The sequence below is a fragment of the Lytechinus pictus genome, unplaced genomic scaffold (assembly GCF_037042905.1).
Source record: "Lytechinus pictus isolate F3 Inbred unplaced genomic scaffold, Lp3.0 scaffold_19, whole genome shotgun sequence".
In the NCBI taxonomy this organism is placed as follows: Eukaryota; Metazoa; Echinodermata; class Echinoidea; order Temnopleuroida; family Toxopneustidae; genus Lytechinus; species Lytechinus pictus.
In genome coordinates, this window is record NW_026974140.1 from 12,449,700 (window position 1) to 12,475,227 (window position 25,528).

At 36.8% G+C, this 25,528-nt stretch overlaps 2 protein-coding genes across 4 annotated transcripts in view; both read left to right on the plus strand.

The window, feature by feature from the left end:
• Positions 1-1,681: 1,681 nt before the first annotated feature.
• Positions 1,682-9,414, plus strand: LOC129260882 (UDP-glucuronosyltransferase 2B33-like). Of its 2 annotated transcripts, none has more exons than XM_054898877.2 (4): positions 1,682-2,714; positions 6,387-6,606; positions 7,124-7,343; positions 7,822-9,414. In XM_054898877.2, the coding sequence occupies exons 1-4, from the start codon at positions 1,860-1,862 to the stop codon at positions 8,105-8,107; spliced, it is 1,581 nt and encodes a 526-aa protein (XP_054754852.1). In that variant the 5' UTR covers positions 1,682-1,859; the 3' UTR covers positions 8,108-9,414. The 2 variants fall into 2 exon arrangements, with proteins under 2 accessions (XP_054754852.1, XP_054754851.2); XM_054898876.2 differs by lacking the exon at positions 1,682-2,714 and adding an exon at positions 4,246-5,437.
• Positions 9,415-15,682: 6,268 nt separating this feature from the next.
• LOC129260881 (transcriptional regulator ATRX-like) overlaps positions 15,683-25,528 on the plus strand; it is a 42,420-nt gene continuing 32,574 nt past the window's right edge. The window contains exons 1-7 of one of the 2 annotated variants that reach the window (XM_054898874.2): positions 15,711-15,893; positions 19,836-20,055; positions 20,904-20,929; positions 22,563-22,661; positions 23,455-23,843; positions 24,392-24,511; positions 24,882-24,994. In XM_054898874.2, the coding sequence (XP_054754849.2) occupies positions 20,035-20,055; positions 20,904-20,929; positions 22,563-22,661; positions 23,455-23,843; positions 24,392-24,511; positions 24,882-24,994 (768 nt within the window). In that variant the 5' untranslated portion in view covers positions 15,711-15,893; positions 19,836-20,034. Of the gene's footprint in view, positions 15,894-19,835; positions 20,056-20,903; positions 20,930-22,562; positions 22,662-23,454; positions 23,844-24,391; positions 24,512-24,881; positions 24,995-25,528 lie in introns of both variants that reach the window. The other variant, XM_054898875.2, reaches the window with a different exon arrangement.

The following is a 25,528-nucleotide window of genomic DNA, read 5'->3' on the forward strand; positions in this document are numbered from 1 at the left end:
TGCGGCAAGCCCTGTGATCGGAGTAAAGTCCAAATCCAAGTCGCAGCCGATGATGACGTCATTACGATTTGGATTTGAATTTGCCCAAAGAGAGGCTCGAACTACACTGAATTTTGATTTCCTTAGTCCTACCACTATTCGGAACTCTGATAGCCAATATTAATTGCTTGGAATGTCCATATAAAATGTTATTAAAGCGCCGGGCTTTAGGTAGACAGTGAAGTAAGGGTGTCTAGACATAAGGAAGAAATAACCGTATGAGACAAAGCATAAGAGGCCACACTGGGGCCTGTTGTAAAACACTATATCATGATATAAACAAAATGGCGGATGAACTATTAATGAAAAGGTTTGCACGATTCTATCATAGACTTTATAACACACATGAGAGAGGGGAAAAAGGTATTAAGATAATTTGGGGAATGTTTCATCAACATTTTTGTCAGACAAGTTGCCAGATCTGACAACTCTCCTTGATTTTGATTGGCTAAGAAGCTGTGTTACTATGGTAACTGTCGGATAAAATGGGACTTGTCGGATAAAACGTCTGACAAGTCCTTTCCTGAAACGCTCCCTTGAAATTTTCTCCAATAAAATCATTTTCTGCAACAGGACCCAGGAAGGATAGGAGAACTATATACATGTATGTCGAAAGAGTGGAGGGAGGGACTCTGATGGGGGGGGGGGGGGGGGGGGGGGACTGAGCAAGTCGGGGAGAGAGATAAGACTGTTACAATCAAGACAGATTGTTGTATGGGTGAAAAAGAAATACGGAGACCAGGGGAGTGTTTCATTAACATTCTCTGTCGGAAAAGTTTCCTTGATTTTGATTAGCTCAAAAGCACCGTTATTATGCAATTGTCGGATAAAACAGTCTTTGTCAGAGAGAATGTTGGACAAGTTCTTTCATGAAAGCCCCCCCCCCCCCTCGATCCCAAAATTGTGATGGAAAATTGTGTTGTCGAAGTTCATTAAAAAAAATAACGTAAATATGTGACATAATTATAATCAGAAGTACTACTATATACTACTACTACTTCTACTACTACTACTACTATTACTACTACTACTACTACTACTCCTACTCCTCCTACTACTACTACTACCACTACTACTACTACTACTACTACTACTACGCTATACTACTACTACTGCTATACTACTACTACTACTACTATACTACTAATATCGACATCACCATGAACAATAGCAGAACAGAAATACAGCAGAGGAAAAATAAATCACTTAAATTAGGCATATTACTCAGGGTATAATAATATATGTTCATGCGATCATGCTGTACAAGTACAACCAATGAAAAAAAAATCTTCACTGACACAACTATGGCAGTGAGTGACTACATTAGCCAAATCGAGACCCAGAACATCAAGAATCATACACATAAACATTATGTTGCTATGACAAACCGAAAGAAGCTCTCTTATATTTCAAGAAGTATATAGAGATTTATTTTGTTAGCTCCATGTACTCTTATGAACCATGTTGATATATATTTTTATTTTGTGTGATCGTTTATTTTGATCAATAGAAAAAAGAGACCTGGAAGTCGAGGTCTAATATAATGTTGTTTAATATATTTGAAATAACCTATTCTATGAGATATGAATTATGAACCCCTAAAAGGCTATAACCATTGAGGGTCGTGACTCGTGAGCAAAGTACAGTATTCAACATGTCGGGTTACACATACAATGGTTTGGTACATAATATGTGGGTTGGGTGAGTATACAACATTGCACTGGATACGAGTCTCTCGCACCGTACTTTAGCTTGTGTCGTGCTACGTTCGCGTGATAGGGAGCGGATATAGCCGATATTTTTCTCTTTACACAAGCAACATGGAAAAAACAATAGTGAAGATATGTTTGATTTTAATAATTTCATGTCAATCGTTCGCTGGTAATGTTTTGATTTCTGTTACACTCGGAGAAGGTAGTCATTACATGGCATCCACAGCGATAGGCGAAGCCCTGGTACGGCGGGGACACAATGTCACCGTGCTGATCAGTAATGCTCACGAGCACCGGGCAAAACATCCTGTTCACTCCAAACTCTTTAATTTCGAGATATTCAAGCACTCAGAGCCCGTGGAAAAAGTACACGAGAGGATGGAAAAGGTTTTCAGTTTGGCTTTTGAAAAGGACTTCCAAATGGACTTGATATGGAATTTTACTGATATGATGAAACCATATATTAATGATTGCCGAAGTGTGTTTCGAGATCGGGAACTCTTGGATCGTCTAGAGCGTGGGAAGTTTGATGCGACAATTCTAGATGTGACCTGGTTATGCAGTGTTCTCATCAGTGAGTACCTCAATACATCCAATGTTCTCTTCAATCCGATGGCGTCTCAGTACTACGTTGCTGAAATGATCGCAGGGGCTCCATTTCTACCAGCTTATATTCCTGAAGGGATAGTATGCTTCCCTCAAAAAATGAACTTTTCTCAACGCGTCCAAAATTTAATCCTTGTAGTATTCCTGAAGCAGATGATGCACCTTTATAACAACATGATTTACCCTATTCAAAAGGAATTTAATATTTTGATTGATCGATCGTTTCAAGATTACATGAGAGACGTCGAGCTGATGTTGATGAGTATGGACCCGGTGATCGACTACGTTGTTCCTTTCCCGCCAGCCGTCATCGAAATTGGAGGTCTCCTCACTCGACCAGCAGAGCCTCTTGAAAAGGTGGGCGGGGCACTTAACATAATATAATGTAGTAGTGTACCGGTGATTGCATGGTGGTGATGCTGATGCCTGATGTTAGCGATGATGATGGTGGTAATTATAATGACGGGGTGATAAAATATAGTGTTGATAATGATGATGATTAATGATGATGACGATGATGATGATGGTGAAATCTGATGATGAGGTTCCTGATGATGATGATGATTGTGAAGATGATGATGATGATGATGATGGTGATGGTGATGGTGATAACAGAATTAAGATAGAAGTGGCCTTGGTGGTGATGATGATGATGATAATAATGAAGATGATGATGGTGATGGTGTTGGTGGTGGTGATAATGATGATTGAGAAGATGATAATGATGATGATGATGATGGTGCTAATTAAGAATAAATATAGTAGTGGCCTTGGTGATGATAATGATGACGATGATGGTGATGCCCGAGGGTGATGATGATGGCATTTGTCTCGCGCCAACTATCTACGTTTGAAAACTAATCGAAGGTGCAAAGTTTAAAAATATGGTAATTCTTTAAATGGCAAATGGTCTCAAACCACCCATATTTTCGAGACGCTGGCACCTTTGTTTTCCCCCTGGAATATCCCTAAGGGTAAAAAAGGTCGAGATTGATTGTCATCTCAATGCTAAATAGATTACTTACAGTTTGATGTATAATACTTTATGACTGGTATAATGATTACATCTCATTTTCCCCCCAAACTTTGAGATCGCGCAGGCAGAACATGGCATATTTCTGTGTACAACGTCACGTGACTAACGTATGATAGTTTCCGTTTCTAGACCCTTTTCATTTGAAACAATTAATACAGTCCAAACAAACTTAATTGAAGCATTTAATGTTGAAAGTAACAATGTTTTTGTACTATAAAGCTTTGCCTACTGATATTTATAATATAGCTACAGTTTGAGGAAGCAAATATCGGGTCCAGAATTGATTTTGATTTGCAATAGGGTCTGCGTAAGTATACTATATACTAACAGGCTAGCATCGTCTGCTACGTATACCTAATGAGCGAATATGACCGAAACTAACCATTATGACATTTTCAAATTTTAACATGTTCTTACAAGTTGTAGAGGATACTACCATAAACCCCTATCGTCACAATACATTGTGCTCACTCAACCATAAACATATACGATATCAAAATTGTATGTGGAGTGCATGGCCAAATGATGGATAGTTAAACAGCATTAACACCATAAAATTTACATAAAAACAATTTTTGCCCAACTTTGTATTTACACAATCTGAAAAACGACTCTTGTGACTTTCAAAAATTGTCATTTTTAATTCAATCTTTAATTACTCATGCATGACTCAACCGATCAATTTCATTTTTCCCAAGGAGTTGCTTAATGAGTGTAGAAAACCACTTACGAAATATCATATCTCAAAATAATTCCGTTCAAAAGTTACAGCAATTCGATTAAGGGGGGACTTACTTTTTTTGTTGTGTATATATATATATATATATATATATACATGTATTACCAACATACATTACCCAAAACAGTGGAGGGTATGTTGCCCAACATTTTAAGTGTGTGTGTATTCTCTTCGTTTTTACTTGCGCAGATTAATTATAGTAATGATTATCACGAAGATGTATATTCGGAATCAAGGAAGTGTTTTCCCGCCTAAGTGACACTCATCTGGTCCATGATCTTTGTACCATAAAGCTGTCTTTTTAATATATACAGAAGGTCTACGTGCTTGAACAGTGCAGGTACACACGACACGACACAAAGAACAAGGATTGCACTATATAGACAAGCTAGTGAATTGGTTGTCGTTTTTTAGTGTGGAGTGAATCAGAAGATATATGCTTCCAATATGGCGTGGGTTCTTCAACTAGCTCTCATATCCGCATACGTATCGGCAGCATGGAGTGCGAATATTTTCATATCCGTAACGTATGGTGAGGGTAGCCATTATCTATCTTCCACTTCATTTGGAGCTGAGCTGGTAAGACGAGGACACAATGTAACATATCTCATCAGTAATGCGTACGAGAATCGGGCTCTCCACCCAGAGCATTCTCAACTTTTTCATTACGAGATCTTCAACCATTCAGTGCCTCTTGACAAAGTGTACAAACGGACGAGTGAGATAGCCGCCCATGCCTTCAACACCGACTTCAACATGGACATGATCTTCAACCTTCACAAATGGTTGAACCCTCTTGCCAAAGACTGTCGGGCGGCACTTAGCGACCGGGCTCTCATGGAGAGATTACGTAACGCCAACTTTGATTACACGATCCTGGACCTGACCTGGAGCTGCAGTGTGCTCCTAGCCGCGTACTTGGAGACACCTATCGTTCTCTACAACCCGCTGGCATCACAGTACGACGTCTTTCGTGATATTGCAGGAACTCCCTTCATACCTGCAGTGGTTCCAGAAGGCGTCTTTGGCACCCCTCAGAGGATGAACTTCAGACAAAGGGTCATCAGTTTTCTCGGATCGTTATTATTTCAACAGCTGCAATTTAAAATGTTTGTTGAGCTTTACAGCCCTCTTCGCCATGAGTTTGGAATTCTTGAAGAACAAACCATAACGGAATATGTCGTGAAAAACACAGATTTGATACTGACTGCCAGTGACCCAGTTATTGATTTGATTCATCCTTTACCTCCCAATGTTATTGAAGTGGGTGGACTACTAACAAGAGCCGCCAAACCACTTGAAAAGGTATATAGGCCTCTCGTGTATATCAATTCAGTTTTGATTGATAACCATTTTGGGAGAGTGAATGAAGTGCAAATGTGTGATTAAAATGTGAAAAAGCATTGGTAGTTTTAGCCTCTAACGCTTTATAAAATGGTATTATTGAAATCGTGTTTATCATCATCATCATAATTATTATCAATATTATCATTATTATTATCCTGCCTTGAGTTGAATTCTATACGTCATTCTATGACACCGTTCTAATACTTTCTAAACTGGTTTACTGGAAACCGGTTCAGGAAACCAGTTTGGAACTTTGGATGATCTCTCTGAGATTTTCTTGGCCGGAGTTCTGCAGTTGGCTACTGATTAAAACAGATCGTGTGTGGGAGGGAGGGTGGCGCTGGAGCCACCCACCCCTCACATACATTTAACAGAATATTATTGTAATTACCTTTTCAAGAAAAAAATAACTGTACAATGATTTTAACTGTAACTATGGTGCTTTCAAACTATGTTTTAAATCACTTTATATGAAACAAACAATATAGCCCAATCAACTGTTTACACGAAAATCTATTGAATTAACCAATTTTCGGGGAGGACTTGGCATGCAGAATTTTGATTTTATACCACTCACCCCGAGTCAATCCTGGATCGATCTGACCCTGTATGTGGTTACAGTGTGGTAACCCATGGTCATTGACCTTGAACGTATCAAAATAAATGAGAAAATATCCATTTATCAGCCCCTATCCTTTTTTTCATTTTGCAGATTGATAATGATAATAACAGTAATAATATACCAACATCCTTATGCCAAATGCGTCCCTATGCGCTCTTAAGTTAGTTTTGTTTCAAAGTTTGCTTTGGTACGTATTATTGTGTGGGAAAAGACACAGTGGTGGCCGTTCTTCATTTTTCGAGATGGTACATTTCACCATGTATTCGTCTTAATTATTTTAAACAGGAGCTTGATGACTTCATGAATAGCTCTGGTGATGATGGGGTAATCATCCTATCCCTTGGTACATACGTCAAGGTGATGCCTCAGCGACTCAACGATGTCTTCGCCTCTGTCTTCGCCAACCTACCTCAGAAAGTCATCTGGCAGCTACCCGACAATTCACCAACAACTCTGAGCCAAAACATCAAAACAATGGGGTGGTTGCCGCAGAATGATCTTCTTGGTATGTTCCTGATGCGTGCATGTGATTTTCACTAACAACTTTGTTCAGGGCCAATCAGCTGCAAGTGTTTTTTTGGTTATATAGTGAAAATCACTGACAATATGCTTTCTGAAACACTCCCCTTATGTCGAAAGCGGGAGGGTGTGGGCGTCAGAATATATTTTCTATTTACTTAATGACGTTCTATTCACGTCTATGACGTTCACCATTTTGTAAATACTACTTCCATTATGCCCACATAAATAGATGTAGCAATAGATGACAATATGTATTATCGAATGTGCATTTAGAAATGCCAGTGGCTTCGAAGATCCGTTATTCAAATTGTTTGGAGAAATGAGGAATTAATTGATTATTCTGCTCCTTTCCCTGTAAAGGCCTACAACTCTCTGTTCTTATTTTCATGATAACTCGATTCCAGATCCAATGACTATGCATGGATTCAAGAGCAAATCCATCTCACAAAATTAATATTTTGGATTTCTCTCTTTCTTTCTTTCACCATCATCCGTACCAGGTCATCCTCGGACGAAACTATTCATCTACCAAGGAGGTAACAACGGTCTTTACGAAGCTCTATATCATGGCGTACCTACTTTGGTACTTCCTGTCTTTGCTGATCAGTTGTGCGTTGCGTCAAGGGTCACGGAGAAAGGAATGGGCTCATCCTTGGACATTCATACTCTCAGCGCAGAAAATCTGGACAAGGCGATTAGAATGATATTAAGCAATAATACGTGAGTATAATAATCTTTCTCTTGGCCAGGTTATTCTTGAATATCAGGACTGATTCCTTATGAGAATGATTCGGCAACACATGATCAGAGCTGTCAGCTGGAACTGTACTGTTGAGTATAGTGGAAATTCTTATCGCCATGTAACGGTTCAGGCTTGAAAAATGTGTCGGCTTCAGGGCTTTAACATTAAAATCAAGCATTTTCTTTTATATCAGTTTGTTTTGTCTATGGAAAAATAAAATAAAAGCTGCATGCTTGGCGGATGCGACCTGCGCCGACCTCCCTAGTGACAACCCTAGTCATCTGCTCATTGTCGTGTCGGCAATGATTCTGCCAACAACATTATCCCATCATTGTTTTCTGTGCCTCTGTATAATACTTGACACTCAATTCTTAGAGAGAATTGCTTCTAACTTATTTTTTCCTCATACACTATAAAATAACTCTTGTAAAAATCTTGTGTTTTCATTTCCCTCAGGTACGCCGAAACCGCCAAACGACTCTCTGCAATATACCGCGATCGCCCTGAAACACCTGCTGAACGCGCTGCATTCTGGGTAGAACACGTCATCAAATTTGGCGGGAAATACATGGAATCGCCTGCTAAACGCCTCAATTTCATCCAACTTTCTCTCCTAGATGTGATTGCATTTTTAATTTTCTGCCTTGTCGTAGTATTAGCTATCATTTTCTTTTCTTGCCGTTGCATATTCAGATGTTGCTTTGCCATGTGCAAAGACAACAGTAAAAAGAAGAAAGATTGATTATTAATATTTCAAGTTTATTTAAAGAATGATATTCTCAGTTATCTGAAATAAATCGAAACCAAATGAATAATATTTAATAGAAATTGTTTCTTTGTAGTTAGTTACGATTGTTGACTCATGACTCTGCCAAAGTGGAATCGGATTATCAGACCACATCTCGACTTGGGATAAATTCGATTTTCAGTAGACGCACATGATTTTGGTGAAAATCTTTTCGACTTGGCAAATATACGTGTACGGAAGTCGACTTGTGCTAATCAGTAGTGCAATCCAATCCGACATCACACATGTCATAATTCGCTTGAAAAATGAAATGGCATGAACAATAAATGTCCTTGAAAAGGCCAAATCATCCCGTTCTTTATAGCATCTCGACAAAATGCTTCTTGGGCCTCATTATTCATAAGAACGCTTTAGAGACAGTGGTCCTTCTTTGGTACAAGGAAAGACAGCAAGGGAAAGACAGCACGTGGGGATGCAAGCGCTTGACATTCCTCTCTTGGCTTAATGATGCTACTGGCACACGGGCCCATTGACATCAGTGGCGAACAGCCCCCCCCCCCCCCCCCCGATTTTTCACGACGAAGAAAAAAAAGGAAAGAGAATATATTTAATATTGTATCAAAATCTATCACAATGTCAAAATTTTGCTCGCTCCCTTCACTCGCTTGCAACTTTTTTTTTTAATAAATTTTGTTTGATACGCCATATCTGGCAGCCCATACGCCGTTGCCAAGACAGATAACACATGTTGATAGACTACGTCAGATTCTGACATGCCACTTTAATGGAACAAATGGACGATCAATAGAACCATTTAGTAATTTTTTGCTATTTGGCATTTTCGGATTTTGAATTATTTTAATGATGTATCTTAATAAAGACGAACAAGCGCGTTGGCTGATGAGATATGACAATAAGGGAGGACAATCTAGGTCGGTATAATACTTGACAAACTGTCACCTGAGTTTCGTTAGGTTTATAACTGGTTTGCATCCCAGTTTGGCTACACTCGAAAATAATGTGCAGTGATTTAACATAAATCTAGATCAGGCTGACATATGAATAGTAACCAGCTGAACATTTGATTTATTTTTAATCTGAAGTCTCAAAAGAAGCCGCTTGGTCTTGTTTGGTTCTAAACCCTTTTGTGTTTGACCTTTGACATGTTTGATATTTGTATATTTTGGTAATAAGATTATTACGTAATGCAAGGAGTGCATAATTATAAAAAATGATGAATATGGTTATAAATCTTTATTTCAATAAAAGGCAATTTTTCATGTTTTTTATTTCTATCATAATTATTGTCCATATTATCTGTCCCTCTGTGAGTATAATCTTATGCAACGTTAAAGATTGAAATTTAAAACATTAGAATATGAAAGAGAATGAGATTGTGAATTAATTTGAAGGAAAGATGTACAATTTAATGGGGAGAATGAAAAGGAGAGAGAGGGGATCAATCCCATTGATATTTTGCTTATTATGCCTACTTTTATACGAAAAGGACACGTCTTCCTCAACAAATAGTTGAGTTGAGTAAAATAGAGAAAAATCAAATCAGCTTAATGCTGAAAATTTCATCGAAATCAGATGTCAAGAAAGTTATAAATTGTAAAAGTTTTGCTTATTTTCCACAAAACACCACATTGATAGGCAAATGAGAGCTGGTTACGTCACTCATTCACTTTTATATTTTATCATATGAGAATTTCATTTTTTTGCAGATTTGACAATAAGGAAGCATTTTGATTGAATATAGTGCAAGCAACAAAGGTGATCCCTCATTAGTTTAGGAGAAATTAATCCTTATTTCATGTTAATATGTTCAGGAAAATAATAAGTTAGGGCTGTTTTATATTTTACAGAATGAAATACAAAAAAATAGCGTGTGGCGCATTCAGCCACACCTACCAGCCAGAACGAAACTGGTTTGTGTAATAATTAAGTAAAACTGAATTCATGACTTTATTATTGACATCGGATTTTGATGATTTTTTAAGCGTTATGTTTGTTTGATTTTTCATTCAAATAAAGTTTTTATTGGAGTGCACTTGCCCTGTAAATCTAATACCAAACATTTTCCCACTATAATTTCAGGTATATTGAACCTTGCTCTGTTGTTCACATGAATGATATAATTACAAAAATAAAATAAAGTGTAGAAGAAGGAGATGTATAGGGGGATAGCCAAATTAGGCTTTCGAATATAGAGTGAGCATGTATATACAGGGGAAAAAACAAAAACATTGTCTCTTTATAATGTCTGATTTGATCAAACACCCCTCCCTCATCTAGTTTGTTTCTAAAGCCATGAAGTGTATACAGTGCGTCCCACGAAAAACAAAACCAGGATTTATCGATGATTTATCATAACTTAATCACAAATACAATAGACAACTTGTATATATAGAGTTTCATCTTTCATCTGGTATAACATAGAATATTTCTTATTCACTCATTTATAAGTGAGTAAAAACAATTTGAAGAAGGATATACTAAAAGTCATTTGGCGGGGGTATCTGAATTTTAACAACGAAAGCACATGCCTAAAAAAATCAAAATCTGCTTTTTGATTTTATACCTCAATCACAGAAAATGGTCAAGAAATAAACAAAGTTCTGTTTCTTCGAAACAATGCTTGTATTTCCATAATTTCATTAAACATAAGTGTTTTCACCGGTTTAAATCCGAAGCTATCGCATGCACGGTTAACATAAGTGAGGTATCAAATTGAAAAGCATATTTGATCTATATTGAACTTTTATAAAATGTGATTTTCCTTTTAAAACTCAGATACCGCCCGCCAAGTGACTTTTTGGTATCCTTTTTTCAAATTTCTTTTGCTCACTTGTGCGTGAATGAAGAATAATATAAGTCATTTCAGATGAAAGAGGGGCTCTTTAAACGCTTTACAGTGATAGGTAATTTGCATGATTGTATTTGTGATTAAATATTGATAAATGATTGATAAATCTCGGTTTCGTTTTTTTTTTGTGGGAAGCACTATTACATGTAATAGTAAACACACGACCAGTCAAAATAAAACATAATATCAATGCGAGTGCAAATATCTTATTTATATCAATATTAAGATGTTTAGACGGAATATTCTATTTTATTTTTGTAATCATAAGCATGATGTGCATCTAACTAAACAATGAACGCGAGCGCGAAGCGCATGCCGAAAATTATTGAAATTCAGACCTGAAAACGGACCATTTAAAAAGTCCCTTTTTAGAAATTCATAGAGATGAAAGGTGTCTTATTAAATGAATCGATATGATAATACGAGGGCGAAGCGCGAGCCTAATTGTTTTATTAAGACTAAATATTCTTAGCACTTTTCGTATTATTAACATGGTGCATATCGAAACAATAAATGCGAGTGCGAAGAGCGAGCTAAAAATTATTGGTATTGAGAATCGAAATCGTGACATTTTAGGGAGAAGAAATCCAAAGATGTGTATCTAGCATATGCAAGCAAGAGGGATGAGCTGACATTTTTAATATGCTTATATCTGAAGGAGAAAATTTGAAGGATTAGTATTATTGGGTGTGATATCCTCACCTAAAAATGGGCATTATTTTTAATGACTGTTTGTAAACTTAATGAAGAGGATTTCGCGTGATGAAAAGCTTTGACAATTAAACAAAAAAAAACATACATATTTCAGAATGTTTGTAAGAATGAATGAAGAGTTAGTAAGTAACGCATCAAAATGCAAACCCGCAGCCTGACAGATAAAAAGTTATGATATTTGCTTGTGAGGAATATTGTTTGTTTGAATTCTTGAAGAGAATACGTATATCACTTATCAAAAGTTGGCAAGAATACTCATTCCTGTGTAACATACAAGATTCATATTTTGATGAAATGTGATGGAAACTGCATGACATTAATAGCATATAGGACGGGGGGGGGGGGGGTTCTGCGCCTTTATTCCTTTGCCTTTTCTGTTATTTTTTTTCCTTTTCTTTTTTGCGCTTGATGCATGAAAGTGGCGTCGGCGGGGCACGTGCCCCCTACCCCCCTAGATACGTCACTGCCCACGCACACACATATTGCAAAAATGCAAAATTCTACGCGGTCAATGGTCATGGGTATTCCGTTCTATTTCAATTAATAGTTCCCATTTTTTAAATATCAGCTGCCGTTTTTTATTTCAAATATGCAGGTTTGTCACTTATACCGAAAACCCCGTATATTTCTTTTCCAAAAATTACCTTCAGTCCATTTAGTGCATACCGTCTCAGAAGAAAATAGAATAGTCATGGAACAATTATAATTATTGGGATTTATGGTGATTCTGGCACATTAACGAGGATCATTTTTTCCCCCTTCGACCATTCACTGCGGAATATTAAACCCCATGTTATGGGAATGCAAGCACAACCTTTCAACAATCAAAACTTCGCTATTCCTTACTTGTTCTTCACTTTTGATTGAGGTGCGCCTTACGAAAAAAATAATAATTAGAGAAATGGATATCATTTTAATTTCTTAATACCTTTTTCCCACTGTCATGCGATCCCGGCGTGCGATCCCTTAAGCCCGTCTCACACTATGCGATTCGTTGCGATCCGAATTTCAAATTAATTGTGATAAAGTTTGATTTGGGTATTCCAACTAATAAAATATTACGGATCAGAGTTCAGAATAGTGGTAAGACTACTGAAATCGAAATTCAGTCCAGTTAGAGCCTCACTGAATGAATAAAAACAAAATTCAATTCCAAATCGTAATGACGTCATCATCGGTTGCGACTTGAAGCCGAGTCGGACTTTACTCCGACTGTGCTTGCCGCAACAATAAGCCAAACTTTTAATTTTATTTCTGGGAACTTTGATATTTAATGCAAATGCGATTTTATAAAAAATCGCGTCGCACCGGATCACAAAGAGTGAGACGGGCTTAAACGAAAGCCATGACAATACCTTTCGTAACAGATCGCGGAATTTTTTGAACTAGTTGAAAAAATTTATACTATCGATACGATTGCCACGACTGATCTGATGTGATCTGTTACGATCTGATAGTCTCTCCGATTACTCCACGATTAATGCCTGCTTGGTCCCATTGGCCGACGGATACAAAACGTGTTACGGATACAGCCATATATAGGCGGCGGAAGCAGGGGGGGGGGGGGGTACAGAAGGGACACCCCCCTAAATTTCAGGTGGAGGGGACCGTTCTCCCTATAAAAAAAAAAAGAGAAAGAAAAAGGAAGGAAGGTAGGAAGGAAGGAAGAAAGAAAGAAAGAAAGAAAGAAAGAAAGAAAGATAGATAGATAGAAAGAAAGAAAGAAGCAAGAAAGAAAGAAAAAAAAAGAAAGAAAGAAAGTAAGTAAGAAAAAAGAGAAGAAAGGAAAAGGAAAAAGATAAGTATATTGAACAGCTGAAACAAGAAATACATGACTTTGTATTCAAACTTGTATAGAAGGCAAACAATGACAGTTTTTGCTATGGAAATACACAAATCTCCCAATTTAATTTTGTTCAGAAAAAAATGACAATTGACAAGCACTCGCATCAATATTGTTTAGTTAGATGACCATACTGTTCATCGAGCCAATAAGTGATTAAAATCGCAAATTTTGGGTCGGAATGTATTTAAAAAAAGTTTAGCTCGTGCTCGCAGAAGACGTTGAATTAGATACCCATCCTATTCATGATTACTAAAAGTAAACTTTAGGTCAGAATATTTAAAAAATTTGTTCGCGCTTCGCACTCTCATCTTAATCATGGTCACAAAAAGTGCATAGAATAACAAATTTTGGGTTGGAATATCAAAAATTTTCAGCTCGCGCTTCGCGCTCACATTAAATGTTAGTTAGATACCCTTCCTACTCATGATTACCAAAAGTACTTATAAAAGTTTTAGGTCAGCATATTTAAAATTTCAGCTGCTTAGAATCTCAAGTTTTAGGGTGGAATACCAAAAAATTTTAGCTTGCGCTTCGATCGCGCTCGCATAGCATGTTGAGTTAGATACCCATCCTGTTCATGATTACCAAAAGGGCTTAGAATGACCAAATTTTAGGTCAGAATATCATTTTTTTCAGCTCGCGCTTCGCGCTCGCATCAATAGTTTAGATTGATACCCATTCTGTTCTTAATTACAAAAGTGCTTAGAATATCTAGTTTTGGGATGGAATATCAAAATTTTTCAGCTCGCGCTTCGCGCTTGCATCTATTTTTTCAGATAGATATCCATTCTGGTCATGGTCACAAAAGTGCTTAGAATATATCAAAAATTTTCAGCTCGCGCTTCCATTAAGTGTTTGTTAGATACCCTTCCTGCTCATGATTACCAAAAGTACTTATATTGTAAAAGTTTTAGGTCAGCATATTACATATTTTCAGCTCGCGCTCGCATAAAATGTTTATTAAGCTACACCATCCTGTCCATGTTCATGGGGGCACCATTTTTCGAAAAGGACACAGAGGCACCAATATCAGGTCTGGCCCACGAGGTGCAAAATCCTGGTACTTTAAACTTCGACTTTACTGCATGGGGACTACCCCCTAAACAAAAATAAAAAGAAAATTCTTTCAGCAGCTGACTGGGAAAAATAATGGAGAAAATATTCCCCCCCCCCCCTCTTAATATTGATGCTTCCGCCGCCAATGAATACAGCGGACAAGCAAAATTTCGGAGTGGCTCCATCCGTTTTCATCCGCCCCAGAAAATGGGCGAAATCACTAGCGGACGGATGCTCGATGGATAGAGCGAATGAAACAAACACGTATGCAAAGAGTGCAACGGATAGGCCTACATAACGTTTTCCAACGGATGGCAAGATTCTCATCCGCGGCCTCTCTGCATCCGTAGGTGCAGTGGGAGCAAGCCTGGACAAAATGACCTTAAAATTGAGGAGAAAACCTTTCTTCTTTTTTTTTGCTTGTCAAATTTTCCTCGGGAAAATGCGCCCCTTTTGGAAAATCCTGCATGGATCCGCCTCTGCATGGGTGCGCATCCCTATGAAAAATGAGGCCTATGTTATGACCCCCGGCCTGCTTATAACCATTAAAAAAGATGGATAACCGTACAATTGAAAAAAAATGTATATTTTCAATCTAGAAGAGTATGTGGGAAGATATATATAGCCCCCCCCCCCCCCCGGCCCGACCGGCCCAACCCCAGGATTTGTAACTCCAATATATCTGACTCGACATATCCCTACAAATATTTTATTCTCCTATCGGACGACAATTCATCTTTTCCTATGACATTCGAAAAATTACAATTTCAACAAAACTGATAACGATCATGTAGGTCCTATTGTGATTTACAAAAAACCGAAAAGAAAATCATAGACAATGGGCAATAGCCAGTTCTTGCCCCTTTGTTTATTTTGTCTGCTATAGCCTAAGTTTCAAGCAAAATGATTATTTGTTATCATAACGTCATATTTTTCCTGCAATTAACATTCATGTTATGAAGTTTATAGTGCAATTACCTGTATCAGATATTTGCATAATATTTTCCATTGCTTTATTTTCACTTTTATTCATTTTCTGTCTCCTTTACTTTTCACCACATTTACAAAAAATGTTAATTTATGCAAGGACCAATCGCTTCCGGGTTAATGTTAGGTCAGCTCGCTCGCGCAAAATTAGTTTAGGAGAGAAAATGGAAGCGGGGAAATGCCGTGGCTGGGAACTGCATGACTCGAGAAAAATTGATATTCATAGGCCTTTTTGCTTGATCTACAACTTTTCAGTAATTACGTAGTATACTGATATTTAATGGTCATCGGTGGTCATAATTATAACGGTAAATATAGCCTCATTAGCGCATTTAGAAGAGATATCTGTGGAAATTGATTGTCGTATCTGTTAATATGAGTTTGAGAAAGAGACTACCGTATATTATCTCCCGCGCTCTTATGCACATTTGTACAGCTTTGACAGGCGCTAGCATGCAATACCTATTGCCCGTATAGTGTACAAAACCGGCATGAAAGCCGAGCGAGCAGCGCGCAGCGCAGTGCATGAGAGAGTGGTTCGCCGGTCACGAATCGACTGGCTGGATATGAATTTACGATTGATTTCTGCAGGAATGAATGATTGAGAGTCTGTTTACTTAAAGAGTGCAGAAAAACACATTTTCTTCTATTTTTGCTTGTTAAAATGAGAATATGTGCAGAACTGAACAGGGAGGAAAGGAACATGACAAGGCAATGGAGAATAAAATTAAAATTTAAATGGGAGAAAAAGAGTGGTGTTGAGAAAGAGTTTAACTTTTTAAGTTAGAAGAAAATAATTCACCACTTAAGAAATAAAAGTATTACAAAAAACATTTATCTAAAATCACAACCATGCAAATTTACAACACACAAGCCTTTGCGGTGTTAAAAAAAAAAATTTGTAAAAAAAACGGGTGTTTAAATAAGTTTTTCTTGCTCGCTCACAACTTTTACTTTGTCTTTGGTAGGATGGGGGGTCGGGTGTCCGGACACTTTATATTTTTGAAGCCTTCTTTTTTGTCTTAAGATTACACTAAAAATATGAATTCAATAGTTGTAATCATCCTCTATTTTGTTCTCCATAATATTTTCTAACATTTTGTACTAAAAATTGATGTAACTTCGCTTGTAATTTTTTCCAAATGACTTTCTAAAGAGAAATAGTGTATTCTATTCTGAATAAATTAGCATTTGCATAGAAGTGTGATGAAACAAATCAGTGGCGTAATGAGCCAATGATTTTGAAGGGGCTAGATATGGCATATCGGGCAAAATAAAAAAAAAAAGTTGTGAGCGAGCCAAAATTTAGACATTTTATCTAAAAAAAACAATTATGTATAATAATATTCAGAAAACTATATTTCACCCTTCTCTTTCCCTTTTTTTTTCTTTGTCGTGATTTTTTTTTTTTGGGGGGGGTGCAAGCACCGAAAATCCCCCCCCCCCCTCATCTGTACACCACTGAAGCAATTACTTTAAAACTGGCTTTCCTTCGCAAGCTGCTATAGTACTTATATAATAGTTACCATGTACGGCAGAACCCGGTCAACGCATGCACCGCCGAGAATATTGAAAATAGATAAGCCTATATAATGAAAATGCACAAAATTTGTGTTTTTTCCTTTTCTTCCTTTTTTAATGCAAATGTCCGTCAAAGTGTTCCAAAGATGACACACATGCACCCACACACACAACCTCACCTCATATGCGCCCTCCATACCTTCCCACAAATTTACACAGACACACAAATAAGTAACTGGAACAAGAGACTACTTGGCACTGCCTTTCATGAAAAGCTCCCCCAGTTGTCTCAAAAAGGTGCATTATTTTGACTCCCCTCCCTCAACCCACCCTTTCGAGAAAAGCTCCCCCGGTTATCTCTAAAGGGTTCAGCCATTCCCGCTCCGCGAACGCAGATGATCGTAACAAGCCATTCTGGGGCTTTTTTGTAGAAATAAACTTTAGACCTAACGTTAGATCTAACTTAGTCTAGATCTAGATTTAGAACCAACAAGTTAGACCTAACTTTGAACAAATCAGAGCAGGTGAGTTAGAAACTGAATCTGAATATGATGAAGATAGAATCAAGTTTTAATCTCTAACATACATGTAGAACTACATGTACATGTAGATCTAGGCCCTAGGCTAACAACATATCCAAGATTCGACATGAACATTGTTAAGCTTTTCTGCAATATTTTTTTTTCAAAAAAAAAATTTTCACAAAATATTTGCACCAATGTTTGTTAAATATATTTGTCTATTTTTAATTGCAATTTTCATTTTCAAATTCCATCTCAAGACATAAAATCTTGAATTGAATCGCCATGTTCACGGCCGAGATTCAACATCCCCTGCCCTTCATTCGACAAAGCAGCGCATCTATCGCATTGCGCGTTCAAAAGTGAATGCATGCGAGAGCCGCTGAATTGCGCCTCACTGCATGCGATCGATGTGCAACCCTGAAGTTCCAGCAGTCATTTGCTCCTGCATTGCGTTCGTGGCCCCTGTCGAATGAAGGCAACCTGCAAGCATGCCTTGACTTGATTTCTGTGCAAATTCAATGCTGTTTAAGTTTTTTTTCTTTTTCTTTCATTGATTGGAAATTTTGAAGATACGATCCTAAATTTGCGAAAAAGTTATCGTACTTGGAACAGAACCAAGGATTTCCTCATTTTCGGTGCATTTTTCGGCGACCCCGCTTCTTAAATCTGAGCTAAGCCGCCGCGTGCTCTGGATATATGGCACATATTCCGCATTTTTGAGGAAAATTTTTGACTTGTTAAAGGGGATATTTTTAGTTAAAATCAGGACTTTCTGGTGGTAGTGTCTACATGTATGTTTATAAAAATGTGTTTGGTGCGTGTTTTTGTGTTCGAATCTCGGCACATGTCGAATTGAGGGTGTGTTACTCTAGATCTACATGTATAATTTGGAGTACCTTTAGAATCCAATGTCATATTCGATTATAAGAACAACCTAGCAGTTATTTAGTGCCAGATACTAACTGTAGCTTTAGAATGAGGCATTACACACATGAGAAACATGTATCACATCTGTAATCGATTCATGACATTGGATTCTAAAAGTAAGCCTGATTCCTGCTAAAAATATTCAAACAACCTTAAAGGGGAATCCAACCCAAATAAAAACTTGTTTTTATAAGAAAAAGAAAATCAGAAAGGTCGATAGGTGAAAGTTTGAACAATATTGGACAAACAACAAGAAAGTTATGAATTTTTAAAAGTAGTAAATATTGGTAATCACTATACCCATAGAGACTTCCAATTGGCCGCATATGGGATGTCATAGTGATGTAAGGCAAGGACTACTCTTCCATGTACTCCAATACATATTATGGCTAAAATGTCATTTTTCCCAAAGGTTTAATTTCAAATTATATTTTTCTTTCATGAGGACATAAAACAAGATACTACCTGGATTATATTTAGATTACTGACCCAGGGGAATGGGTACTTAGGAGAAAACCACAAATCCCTGATAATAAAGTACATGGCCTATGGGAAAATTGTCCTTGCCCCTTGTCATAATTTACTTACCCAGTTGCCAATTTGAAATCTACATACTATTAGTGATCTCAATTTTAAAGCAGCAATAACTTTCTTATTGCTTGTCCAATTTCTTTCAAACTTTCGCCATTCTGTTTAATTAATTTTTCTCCTACCCAACACAACATTTTATGGCCAAGGCTGGATTCTCCTTTAAAGTTAAGATATCAAACTTGGGCAAGTTCACCCTGACAAAAGTTTGATATAGCAGAAAAAGAAAATGATAAAAAAATATTGGTGATGGTTTAAGGTAAAGCCATCAAAGATTGAAAGTTATTGGAATTTCAATTTCTTCATGTGAGATGTAATATGCGAGCAGAACAAGCTTCCCATTTATCGTGATTTTCAAAAAGGTCAATAAAATGTCATTTTCTTGAAAAATTGAAAATGAGATTAATTGTACCTTCAATGTATCAACAGATTTCACACCTGCTCCTGAAAGAAGACATTTTTTAGTTTTTTGTGATGCAACCTTTCCATTCCTACTACTAATTTACTTTGACTACAAGACTCGTAACTTCTCAAGTACGAGCAGATCTCACTACATGAAAGTAATGAGCTTATGTATCTAAATTTATGTATGTATTCAAAAATATTATCTATGGTACAAGTGAAAGTTTAATGCTCCAATTGTATTTCCTGCTCACAAAGAGAATTTTCCTTTATAAAATTTTATTTCAGAGAGGCTTTTCACACACACCTACATGCAGTGAGATTGCTCACCTAGGCCAAGACGGGGTGTGACTGAACCCTTGTTGCTCCTTAGTCCATTGCAGAAGCTGCCCGCAACTCGCTGTACTGATTATTTTCACATTTCATGCCATTTCTTCCTCAGTTTGGCATCATGGTTCACTGAAAGTGAGCTTGTCTTTTTACAAAGATGGTCTTGACGATCATGCTGGTACGTAAATCAACTTTGTAATTCAGAAATAGATTGTTATTCAAGGCTCAATACCCACAAACCCCTTATCCAGCCCCACTGAAATAGAATTAGAAACAGATTTTTAATGTTACTAAAAACATCTCATGTAAAATACATGTGCGAATAGGACACCCATCAGTGAGAATTAGATTTATATTTTCCACTCCACATTCAATGTCAAAGAGCATCAGTCTTCTCAAAATTGTTTTGCGTATGCTGCAATATTTATCAATTAACTTCAGTCATCAGTTTACCTCGAAAACTGCTTCTTTAGTCATGACATAATTTGGCCTCAATCTTTTTGCCCCTCCACCCCACACCACCTTGCTAAACACTGGCTGCTGTACCATTTGGTTGATGTTTTTTATGATTTGAACTAGTCTGGATAAATGATGACCAGATGAAGGGAGGTTGAACTACTGTATTTTGTGTCTTTATCACCCACCAAATGAAAAAAAAAATCTATAAATGCCAGTAATGATAGAAAATGATTTATTTATTGAAAATGAATCCCTGTAAGTATAATAAGAAGCTTGAAATTAGAACTTACATTTATTGTAGTGACCAAGCTGGTAGTGACATAGATCGTTATAAGAATGTTCATGTAATTGGTTAGTGTGTGGGTTGGCCTGACATGGCCAGATGATAAATTCAGGAGTTGTTACAAATTCTTCAATTTTTTTTCCTTAAGCACATAAGTTATTCAGATATCAAGATAGTTTCAGTAAAATCATTGTCTATTCCTGTAAACTCTATGCAAACATTTGACATTGATGTAAGTAGTTATACAGATATTTCACAAGTATTTTAAATTATATTTTCATCAGCCCAAGGTGCAGGAAGGCGCTAGAAGGTAAGAGTTATTCTATTATCTTGATACCATTATTCAAAGATCTAAAAAGGGATAAAAGTTAAGTTTAAAATATCACTTTACAAAATATTGAACCAATAACTTAAATACAGTCAGACCTGTCTTAGTGGCCACCTGTTTGTAGTGAAAAGCTGTCTTTATTGGCTACCAAAATTGTCTCTGATTTGAAAGGAATATGTGTTATGGAACTTGTCTTTAGAGACCAGGTCACTTTTTTTTGTTGCTTTCTTGTTTGGCCCTAATAGACAGGTTTTACTGAATTTTGAATGCAAATGTTCATGTTTGTCACTTTTGCTGATGATACTGTATTACACATTCTATCAACCAAGATTTGAACAAATTGCATGTTGTCATAATTATTTGAGTGTTCAGTGTAAACTAAAAAAGAATGCATATTGCACAACCCCCCCCCCAAAAAAAAATAGTTAATGACTGGTATCACATTGGCAAGGCTCGACATTAGCGGTGGCCCGGTGGCCACCAGAAATTCACCTCGGGCAACCATTATTGAAGAAATATTAAGTTTTGGTGGCCCGAATCGGGCAACCAATAATTTTCAGAATAGCGCAATTTTTCTCCCCATTTTGCACGCATTTATCAACTTTCTACAGTTCAAATTGCAAGCCAGTTCGTCATGCGCCCTTTTTGTTGATCTACACACAAACACACACACAAAATTGGCCTACCGCTATAGCATTAAGTAGCTTTTATCCAGCCGGCCGCGCCGGCCGGCTGGCGTGAGCTTTGCATGCTTCAAGCAGCTGTGAGTCAGCAGCCTATTCAGACTCAGGGAGCTGCAATACGAAACGTTGCTGCTAAGAAATCTTCCACAGAACTGAAAATCCAAGTCAAAGTCACATTTTACACCAATGAAAAGCCCTTCTACAGACCTTTTTGCCAAAATCTGGTGTATCCTGATTATTTTCAAGCATTAAAAAGAGGAATCATGACCTCTCTTTTGACTCAAAAAGACCGATTTCCAAATGAAAATAATGCACATAAAAACACATAGGCGAGTACATCACAGTCCCACGTGTGCATTTGTATGTATCTTGTTACTTGGTTTCTTTCGAAGCTGTGTCTTTTCCGGTCTTTTCTAGCCAAAAATAAACAGACAGTTACTTTCTTTCTTGTTTATAAATGACTTCTTAAACAACTCTTGAGAAAGTAAATACTTTGGGAAGGCATTTCATTAATATGAAATGTGAATTTTTCCAACATTTTGGCAAATATAGGGAAGGAATTTTCTCACACTTTTTTTTTGCCGTTTTATTATTTTCTTTCATTTTTTTGACAGTGGTTAAAAAACCATTTCTACCCATTTAATAATTTTCAATGTTTTTCTTTATATTTTTCGGGCCACCAAACTTTAATATCGGGCCACCAAAAAAAATTATTTGAAGGTTTTGGTGGCCCGAATGGGCCACCACCAAAAAAAGTTAATGTGGAGCCTTGACATTGGTTTATCACTCTTGTACATTTTTTTTAGTGCTGTACATGTATTTTTGAGAAATGTTTTGCTTCACTAATTAGTGCATCTTTTATTCTTTTATTTCATTCATATTTTTTGTATCATGAATGTTTACATTATTATAAATGCTGCTTTCTCACTCAGGAGAAAACCTGCATTTACAAGAAAAGTATCAACACTGAAATCAAATGACTCCAAAGATGGATGTCCCAATCCATCAGATTCAGCTGTTATTATGCCTGTGTAGGTTACCATTCCCCTCTCTCTCTTTCTCACTAAAATTTGATTGAAAGCTTTTAAACATGAACAATAAAAGGGTCCATTCTTTAAAATTGTGCAGAACATACTTTTTTTCCCTCTCTCTTGTGCATGTTTTTTTTCTTCTGATGCTTGTTGCTTACATCACTTGTATGCTTGTATTATTTTTATTAAAAAATGAAATGTATTTGTAGATATGTTGCATCTTGAAAAAAAAATGTGAAAGTGATATTTCTTAATGTTTGTTACATTGTAGTATATATATATATATAACAACACATTCCACGCCATCAAAGCTGTTTGTATAATTATAAGTTTCGATGTGAGTGGCCCCACGAGGTGTTGATACATTGGCAAATCCGGCAGTTTTTATTCTTGCCCGAAGTGCCGTAATCCTAGATACTGCACCGTTGTATTGACTCCTACAATATATTTCAGATATTGATGTTTTGACTTGATAGCTCATTTCTATTCAGGAATACATTTTCTATGTCACCTGTTCATACTAATATGATAATGAAAAATGGATTTTAAAAAGCCCTCTTTGGTGGTCTAGCATTAAGTGGCCTGTCCTTTTGATTTTTGTTAATGTTCTAAGTTTTGATTCCATTTTGATTTTTAAGTTGAATTTTTTTTGCCAAAAACCCGTGAATGTATATTATTTGGCATCGTATTATAATGTAGCTTTTACAATTTTGTTGCATCTACGTGTATTGGGAAATCCAAGCATACTAAACTGAACAAATCAATCACCCATTTTAATCTGAACCTTTTGCAGAAGGAAGCCACACATGACCCGACGAATTGTGTCTTCAGAAAGTGATTCATCAGAGTCTATACCAGACCCCTTCATCAACCAACCCTCCCAATCCCGTACTCCCATCGAAAAGACCAAGAAAGAGAAAACAAGGATAGGAGGCTCTGTTTCAAATAGTGACTCCAAAAAGAACAACTTTGTGCGCCTCAACGGCTCGACTGAATCGTCCGATTTTAGAAGCAAAAGGGCGATCAATGCCCTGACGGGAGTCAATAACGGCTTTGTGTATCAACTGATAAAAAAGAAGGAGGAGAATTCTGAGGAGGGGGAAAGCGATTGCTCCAAGGATGCTGTCAAGAAGTGCAATGGATCTTTGGTAGACAGTACATTCAATGAAGAAATACCAGAAGGTATGAACAGTATGTAAGGATATACAATTATTTCTGAGGCATGTGGGGGGTGTTATGAGTGCCCCCTCGGATCTTGGTTGTCATGAATACCTGATTCTTGTTTCCCTAAAGAGATGATGTTATGCAGTTTGCAAGGTGATAGATTTTGGAGTTCACACAGCTAAGGAAACGTTATTGGCCTTTCAGGTTAGGACTTAGTCTGATCTTATGTCTCTTTGTTCATTCTGAACTTCTATGGTCAGTAAGAATACTACTACTGCTGCTGCTGCTGCTACTACTACTAATAAATTGCCGATTATTTATGGCGTAATGAATTAATACAGCTCTTAAAGGTTACATTACAACAAAAATAGATATCTTTTTAGATGTCTTTTAAACCATTCTACTGATGTACTAGACTATAGATGAGCTGGCAAACTGTTCCACAATTTGGGACCACAAATGTAAGAGCTAGCTCCCCCTCCTTTTCTAAACAACTCTTGGAATGTGTAAGGTCGAACTGTGATTAGTGCAATAAGAATTTGATGATTATTTTCCTGTGATCTTAGGTACAGTCATTGTACAGCCAGAGGCAGCCTCAGATGGAGAGGAAGACTGGTACAAGAGCAAAGAATTTAGAAAACAGTTTCCCCGAGAGCGGAGAGAAAGAAGAGATGCTAACAATCAGAGTAAGAAATATTGAATTAACAATAACATGTGAAATCTGCAATTAATTAATCAAATTTTATGACCCTGTTTAAGATTGTAACATTGGCAAATTCCATAGATGATACTTATTAAGCAAATGTTAGTATTAATATTATATCTGTAAAAATAAAGTGAAAATAATGATTTACCCAAAATTCCCCTTATATCACTTTACAAATGCAAGTACCCTGAAAGTACCTCTTTTTAATGCACAAAAAGTAGTTATTTAGATGATTTTCCTACTTGTTCTTCTGTTGATTGGCATTCAGAGTAAATCCAGATTTTCCCTTTAAAACCGTTTACCATACTTTAAATAAGTTTGTAATGTTTTTTTTCTTTTATCTTTTGCAGATGCTCCTCAAACCATAGAATCTGTGTTTTGTACGGCATGCACAACCCAGGTCAACCCATTTGACAAAAGGACTTTCTGCTCTCATCCAATTCTGAGTGTTGTATTTTGTAAGGTATGATTTCATATTCTTATATATTAAATGTTATAATTATGCACCTCCACCCAATGCAGTTTATTGAAAGAGGTATTATATAATACAATCCGGTCGTCCATCAATTTGTCCTTTCTGTATTCATTCTTGCAATTAATAGTGATACCTGTGACAAATCAACTTCATGTATGCATATGTAAGTGAGGATGACCTGATTAGGTTTTAGGGTCATGAGTTCAAAAGTCCCAGAAGTCTTTACATACATGAAGTTATCTTGTTTGTGTGATAACTTAATACTTGTTTCAAGGCCAACCTCTGAAATGTAGCTCATGATACAGTATGCATAAGGGAGTGACCATTATCTGTTTAGAATTTTCAGTCACAAAATATAAGGATTAAGGTAAAAGGTAGCAGGTCATCACTTGAATTTCTATTAAAAAAAAAAAAAACCAAAAAACTATAAGGGGTACAATCTATTTCTGATCTGGCAATGGAGGAGTAACATTGTTGGTTGAAGTCCATCTAGTTCAGATTTGTTAATCTCGAGTCAAAAGA

Coding starts and splice junctions, on each gene's coding strand:
- LOC129260882 (XM_054898876.2), top strand. CDS start 4,580: ATGGCGTGGGTTCTTCAACTAGCTCTCATATCCGCATACGTATCGGCA. Junction 5,438..6,386: donor CCGCCAAACCACTTGAAAAG/GTATATAGGCCT, acceptor TATTTTAAACAG/GAGCTTGATGACTTCATGAA. Junction 7,344..7,821: donor ATGATATTAAGCAATAATAC/GTGAGTATAATA, acceptor CATTTCCCTCAG/GTACGCCGAAACCGCCAAAC.